The 7,767-nt window shown below is 41.1% G+C and overlaps 2 protein-coding genes across 2 annotated transcripts; one reads left to right on the top strand and one right to left on the bottom strand.

The window, feature by feature from the left end:
* Positions 1–546: 546 nt before the first annotated feature.
* LOC127810171 (probable calcium-binding protein CML41) lies at positions 547–1,633 on the bottom strand. The gene has a single exon (XM_052349488.1). It carries the CDS (start codon positions 1,540–1,542, stop codon positions 949–951), a length of 594 nt encoding a protein of 197 aa, XP_052205448.1. The 5' UTR covers positions 1,543–1,633; the 3' UTR covers positions 547–948.
* A 2,354-nt stretch (positions 1,634–3,987) lies between these two features.
* Positions 3,988–5,375, top strand: LOC127810102 (elongation of fatty acids protein 3-like). The gene has a single exon (XM_052349356.1). It carries the CDS (start codon positions 4,340–4,342, stop codon positions 5,219–5,221), a length of 882 nt encoding a protein of 293 aa, XP_052205316.1. The 5' UTR covers positions 3,988–4,339; the 3' UTR covers positions 5,222–5,375.
* The last annotated feature ends 2,392 nt before the right edge of the window (positions 5,376–7,767 follow it).

The raw sequence follows: 7,767 nt of genomic DNA, 5'->3' as shown, positions 1-7,767 counted from the left end.
TATAAATATTAAAATTAATATTAATATTCATTTTTCTCTACTAACATTGATATTAAAATTAATATTCATTAAATAAGTTTGAAAAATTTTGGAGTGTAAATATAATTCTAAAAAATTTGGAAGAAAATACTATAAATATAATTTATGCATATTAATAATTAATGAGGCTTCTAGATCGACTCTCGCTCCTGCGCGTGCATATAGGTGCTTAGTCCTTAAAGGTTGGGGGTTCGATTTCAAGGTGCGTGTTTGGGATTATTGTTAGGATTATTATCCCAGCGTTATCACCTAGCGAGTAGAGGTGTGGCCACACAGCTCGTGCGGGTTGATTTTGCACATGCTTTAGCGACGGGTATATATAACCCATCATTGATTCCGTTGCTAAAAAAAATTCGTCATTAAATTTTAGTAATGGATTTTGATGTTTTAGTAATGGATTTTCTGTCGGTAAAACGATAATTTTTTTGTAGTGATTCCTCTAAAATGTACACTTGGTTGTGAGAGTGAGAGGTTTTGGAGATTGAAAAGTGAGTGTCGGGAATAGCTTGATTATTGGAGATTTGTACTCAGTGTCTTCGTCGTTTTTGATATTGTATGATAGGGTTTGATTTCTTGTTGATTTCTTTGTAATCCTTGTTGTAATTTGATTGTTCTATTCATTAGTGAATTGGCTTGGGTGAAACCCTGCCGGAAGTAAAATCGTTTTGATTTTAAACTGGTGCTGTGTTGTGTTCTTGTGAGTGCAATTTTTCTTTTTCTTTTTGGTTCATGTTCTGCTGTGGGTGTGATGTTAGTTCACAGTTATTACACTTGTTGTACCAATTTGTAAACTGTAGTGCTCATGAAAACTCACACAAGAGCGGGTAAATGCAGGTACTTGTTTTTCATATATTTCAATTGTTTCCTGCATTAATCAGGTTTAAATAATTAAGGTTTTCAATGGAATAGTCAAGGTGAAGCCATCATCTGATGAAACTCGCGAAGGTCGAGCTCCCCATTGCCGTCGGTATCAAAGACTTGAATCATGGCGACGCACTCGTTGTAGGATTTAGGGTCACCGAGGCGAGACAGCACTCTCTGCAAGCCCTTGGGGGTTATCCGCCCGCACCCTTTCTCGCATTCAAACATCTCAAAGGCTGCCTTTATTATGTCTTCCTCCCCTTCCTTCTTCATCATCAGCTTCAGAAAATCTTTCAAGTCTACTAGGTTATCTCCGTCGGCGTCGAGATCGTCGATCACGCTTTGAGCCTCCTCGTGCGACATGTACTCGCCTACCGATCCAAAATAAGCTCTCAGCTCCAGAGCTGAGATCTTGCCGTCGTTGTCGCTGTCGAAACAATGAAAAACTTGCCTAAATTCGTCTTCCCGACTGCTGTTACTGTTATTTTTCTGCGTTGGAGTTCGGGGAGAGCTCGAAGAAGTTGAGGAGCTGGACTTTGACGACTTCAGACGATGGAGGCTTAACTTGAGACCTCGGTGAGGAAGACAGCCAAAAGATTTTGGAACTCTACTAGGTGCCGCTGCTGCTGCTGCTGGTTCCATCTAAGATAATATTGCGCAGAGAGCTAGCGAAGACAAATAAGAAATATTAATTGGCTGGCTGTCGCGAGGAAATGAATGACAATTGATCAAGATTGGGTGGGCTTATATATAGAACTCGCTTGATCGATCTGTCAAAAGTTGATGATAAGATATGAAAGAAAGTCAAGCACGTTAAAGGAAAGGAAAAGAAAAAGGAGCAGAATATGTGTCATATCTTCTATATCGGAATAATGACGACTCGTGTGGAAGAAAACTTGAAGGAAGGGAGTTGCAATGAAGTTTCTGGGGTGGGGGTGGGGTTGGTTGAGACCAAAGTTTCTTTGTGGCGCGACCCAAAGGAAATTGCATGCCAGCTTCCTCCGGGGCCCAGAGACTACAATTGACGAGTGTGCATGCGCCTTTTGGCAGAGCATTATTCATTCCACCATAACCATTATCTATCTTCTTCTTAGCGGTGATAACCAAAAATAAAGAAGAAAAATTCTCAGCTCTTAATATCTCATAGTCACAGGTCTGTTCCCATGGCTGGTATTGCTGACTGCTAATAATATATATATATATATATATATTGTGTTATGTTTTAACAACAATGTTGATGATTAATGCTTCTTTACTTAATATTTTACTGTTATGCAAAAATTAGTATGTAAGATGATTAAAATAGACACTAATAGCATGATTACAGATAAAACGAAATTGCCCTTCAAAAAACAATCTGGTCGAAATTTAATTAATTAATTAATCAGATATGGCCCCGCCCTTCGAAGAAGCTGATATGAAATATTTTTTTGAAATTGGAGCCTTACGCACGCAGGTAAGTCTGTCCATGAGCAACGAAGAAACTTCCCCAATATATATAAAGCATCAATCAGTAGTAAATAGTAACGGGAGGGCCATCTTATTATTTTGGTACGCATTTGTTTTCTAATAAAATGCAAGATCCCAAACTTCTTTTATCTTTATAATTTAACAGTAATTGCTCTTGTCCTTGCTGATGACTTGAAGTTTAAATTACGCTAATACTCATTAAATTAATTTAAGGAACATCCCTCTATTTTAAAAAATTATAATGATTTTTTCCCCCTAGCTAGCTAATTGATATAATGACTTCTTTGAGATTTAAAAAACACAACAGTTGATCACTTTTGTCCATAATAAAATATTTTAAAATTTTTAAAATATCAAAAACAATATTCTTATTTTCTCTTTCCTCTCCTCTCTTTCTTCCTCTCATATGTATCTCTCTTTCACTCTCTCCCTTCTTTCCTTCTCCTCAAGCGACCGTACTCTCCTTTTTCACCTGCGTGACAAGTGTTGGCACATTGTGGCTCTCTCTCTCTCTCTGGCGAAAGGAGCTAGAAGACGAAGATGGTGCCGAACAAAAGAAAAAAAAATAGAATCAAAGCAAACCAGAAGACCAATTAATTTGATCAGCACCCATCCAAATCTGTATATGCATACAGAGAGCTTTGTCCATTTTCTGGTTTCTAGGTGTCACTAAATTAATTAATTGGTTCCCAGAAGATAAATGGACATTTACATGAGAGAGAAAAAGTTTTGCAGAGAAATTAACCTACTTCCATTTATTTTCTTGCCTCTGTCGAAACTAGTCACTATTAGCTTTATCATCCATCGGAATTTAAAAGCCCAAGTTTTTTCTTTTTTAATTTGTTTTACGCGTATAATAAATATATTGATCTCTTTATAGAAGTAACCATATCCTATTAGGGATGGTAACGAGACGGGAATGGAATAATGTGGGTGGGCTACCCTCCCCATTACGTACTGGCCTCCCTTCCCTTCCCATCTCCGTCTCAAATTTAGATAGAGCAACTAAATTAATTGACGACAATAAAATCTCACTCACTGTTCAAAATTTATTATATCAAATATGGGATACTTATATTATTGTAATTTATATATCTTTTAAATTTAGAATAAACAAGAAATGTGATTATTTAATTTTATTTCATCATTATTTATTTAGTTTTAATATTAAAAAAAAGTCCACAAATGAATTTGATTGAAATTAGATTGAGGAAGAAAAAGGGAAAGAGGGGCCCTGAGCCCCATAGCTCGCATTCTTCACGTCCACGCACGCACCCTTAATTGGGGAAAGTAGACAAAAACTACCAACTACTGTTTCGCTCATTGGTACCATTAATTTTGACGCATGTCGCTAGCTGTGAATCAGCAGGGCCAACGAGCTTGCAACATGTTTTTATTTTAATTTTGGGAAATAATATATACTTAACGTAGGGGGTTGTCTCAAATTATTCAAAGTAGCTATATCCCTTTTTTTTTCTTTTTTTTTTTTCCGATCACTTTATAAGTAAAAATCAATCCCTAGCATCTGCCCGTGTGAGTGTGAGCAGTTGAGTGTCGTGCACCACCACCATTCATTTTTCTTTTTTTTTTCTTTTTTTTTTTGACGTACCTATAAAGTAATTTAATCCTCGTCTCACCTGTCTGTCAGGCTATGGCTATTCCTTCTCTCCCACACAAATTATTCTTAATTTTGGCCAACGGATATATAAAGCAGGAGATGATCAAGGCGTCTATCCAATTCTTAATTTTTGAATGCGGTTGGCATTGCGGATCCCTTGAGCTTTGGGTGCTCTTTGATTCGCCCGGCACCCAATTCCCATTGCCATTGCAGCAGCTGGGCTGGCTGGGAGAGATTGATTTTAATTTTCATGTATCCATCCTCCTGTGCCTGTTCCTGGCGGCCTGGCTCAATTATTAATTATATATATATAGTTCTATTAAATAATTGAACATCGATCGATGCTTGAGCATGACGATGTCGACGCTTAGGCATTACCTGTCGGAGCACCCGCTGATCGTGGGTTTCCGCTGGAGCCACGCCCAATCCTGGGGCTCCACTTGGTCCTTCCTCTTCACCTCCATCTCCCTGTACGTCCTCCTCTCTCTCCTCCTCCACCTCCTCCTCTCCCTCCTCCGACCTAGCCGCCGCCCTGTCCCCCTCGGTCCCATTCCCGCCCTCCACTCCCTCTGCATGGCCCTCATCTCCGCCACTATCTTCACCGGCATCCTGTTCTCAGCCGCCGCCGAGATCCGCGACACCCGCTGGTTCTGGCGCCGCTCCAAGACCACCCCATTCCAATGGCTTCTCTGCTTCCCCCTCGGCACCCGCCCCTCCGGCCGCGTCTTCTTCTGGTCCTACGTCTTCTATCTCTCCCGCTTCCTCCACGCCTTTCGCACCCTCGTCGCCATCCTGCGCCGCCGCAAGCTCTCCTTCTTCCGCCTCTTCCACCACTCCATCCTCATCGCCATGTCCTTCCTCTGGCTCGAATTCTCCCAATCCTTCCAGGTGCTGGCCATCCTGCTCACCACCTGCGTCTACTCCGTGGTATACGGCTACAGGTTCTGGACGGCGGTGGGGCTGCCGGGCGCCTGCAGCTTCCCGTTCGTGGTGAGCTGCCAGATGCTGGTCCTGGGGTCCAACATTGTGTGCCATGTGGGAGTGCTCTTGATGCACTTGATGAAGGGCGGGTGCAACGGCATCGGGGCCTGGCTGTTCAACTCCGTCCTCAATGCTGCCATTCTCTTCCTTTTCCTCAACTTCTACGTTAAGAAGATGCATCTCCAGCTCCTCGTCAACAACAACAGATCAAAGCCAAAGGTCGTAGTCACTAAGAAGGCCACCGCAACATAGACCGATCATCTTTGGACGTACACGTACGATCGAACGGAAGGGAACAGAAGGGACAATATTAATTGATTGATTGATTGTACAAGTAGGTACCTGCAGCCGGGTTTTTCTTCTTCTTTTCTGGCTTCTTTAATTAATTAATTGCTTCCCTCGATCATCTCAAGTGATATATACTATAGTTTTTTTTTTTTTTGTGTGTGGGGGGTAATAATTTAATATTAAATTAATTTATGGGTGTGGGTGGGGCCAAGGCAAACTGCAGCCTCGTCCCCTCCCATTATTCCCAATTAGTATAATTAGTCAGGCTGAATATTTTATTATATACACACAGGTAACAGGATCATATAAATATATGCACAAGAAGAAAAGAAAAGAATTGACTGATTATAATTCAATTTCAAACCGTGCATGCATGATCAATAGAGGAGGTGAGGTGCTAATTAATTAATGGCTGACTATATATCTTTTTCAGCCGGGAAAATAATTAATGAAGAGCATTATGAGGCCATGGACCATGCTATATATTGCGCTATGCTAGCTCATTGAATGAAAAGATGCACATATATTTTTTGGTTGTTGGTCATTCTTGTATATTACCAAGGCAAGGGGCCGGGCTGGTTGGTTGGTGGTGCTGCGGGTGGCTTGTGAGTTGTGACACTATGGTGTATATTGTCACTTTGAGAACTTTCAAGATATTACTTCATCAGAAAATTTTAATGTTTAAAACCAATTATATATATATATATATGCGTGTGATCCATGTCTACGATGATAAAGTTAAATATATTTATTTATATATTTTCCAAGCTGAGCCTGAGACTGGTATGATTAAGGTACGTTTTCTCTAGCAGGCCAGATAAATTCAAGAAGAGTGTGACCTACAGCTATATGCGAAACAGATCATAAATTTACCTTATCGATGTTCAGAATTGGTCTATCATAATTTTTCAGCCCATTAAGATTAAATAAATACGAATATGAATGAAAAAAACAAACAACACAGATAACAAACAATACGTAAGAGAATTTTTACGTGATTCGAGGTAGAACGATACTTACTCCACAACTGTTCTCTAATAATTTCGGCAGAATAACAGTATGTGATTCATCCATTTTTTCTACAATGGTCTTTTACTCCTATTTATAGAGTGGGGTGTTTACAATTGACATGAAGTTCAAAGTAATAGAGTCACATCGTGAGGGATAAAGTGTCCTTATCAACCCCATAAAATTGGGAATAAATTCCATACCATAAGGGATTGAGTTTGCTTTTGATAAGGTAGGTGGGCATCACCTCCGATTATTACACGGTCTTTTTGTCTTGCGAGCTGATTGGACTAACTAGCGAGCTAAAAGCATTGCTGGGAGCCTGCTCACTCCTGCCATTTGAGCTCGGGCTTCCAATACATGTGACCTAAGGCGTCTTCGAGCTTAAGGGCGTCTTCGAGCTTAGGCTCATTAGGCTTTGGGAGGCTGGGTCGGCTCGCTCAGTTGATTTCAGCCCATAGGAAGGCCCATAAGAAGTAATTCGAAAATTACCGTAACACTAGCCCCTCAACTCGCGATACGATCTTCAGACTGTGAGCTGATATATGTTGATATCGGATTGGGCTATGTGAGCTGTCAATCCGTTTCTCGAGCTTTTACCCAATCGTTTCAATGCACGTCGTTCCATGCTGTAGGTCTTATCTAATGTGCCTTTAATGCCCACGTTCCCCGTAACTGCTTAATCATTATGTCCATGGGCCCTATGCTTCTGCGCGTTATTGTTAGATCTAGGGCAGTTCGTTGGTCTCTTCATCCAACGGTGATGCAACCCAACCTATATAGGCGTGAGAGAATTCTTTTCCCCTTCATCGTGTCATTTTGAAACATTTTTCACTCCTGCAACCTTTTTTTTCCTTCCAGCTCCCAGACTCCATTGCCAACTACTTTGAAGCTATTCCACCTTTCACCGCCGCTTTCTTGCTGGATCTTGTCCTCGACTTTTGCAACGATCGATCGAAAACAGTAAGTTTCTTGTAGTTCTTTAGTTTACTTTATCATTGGTCCCATCATTTCTGTTGATTCATTCTCCGTGCCTCGCCTTCTGGCGATGGCTGTGTGTCTTTAGGGCTAGCTTTCATCTGTTTTAGGGGGCTTAATAGACTCATAGACTTAACCCCCTTTGTCTTAGGTAATACCATGTTGCGAAGCACGCAATCTGACAGATAGGAAGTGTCATTTGGGACTTTGGCGCACAAAGACCGGTATGCCCTCAGTGATCTGACTCTTCTTTTTTCTTTATATCGTAGATGTCTACATCAAGTCAGAAGCACCACAACCACAGGGTAGAAGATGATGACACCTCTAGCTCTTCGGAGCATAGAAGAGGCGCGCGAACTGCGATCTCATTTGGTGCGGAGGTCGTTGGAAAAGTACCTTAGCGGGTTGATCTCGTAGTTACCCAGCGAGCTGCCGAGGAGCACGCAACTCACGAGGGTTTCAAGTGTTATCCCTCGAAGCTGACGATCAGCGAGTTGAGGTCGTGTTTTTTGGAGTACTGCCTA

The sequence above is a fragment of the Diospyros lotus genome, chromosome 9, assembly GCF_014633365.1.
Source record: "Diospyros lotus cultivar Yz01 chromosome 9, ASM1463336v1, whole genome shotgun sequence".
NCBI classification, from domain to species: domain Eukaryota; kingdom Viridiplantae; phylum Streptophyta; class Magnoliopsida; order Ericales; family Ebenaceae; genus Diospyros; species Diospyros lotus.
This window is presented reverse-complemented; position numbering and strand designations above follow the sequence as displayed.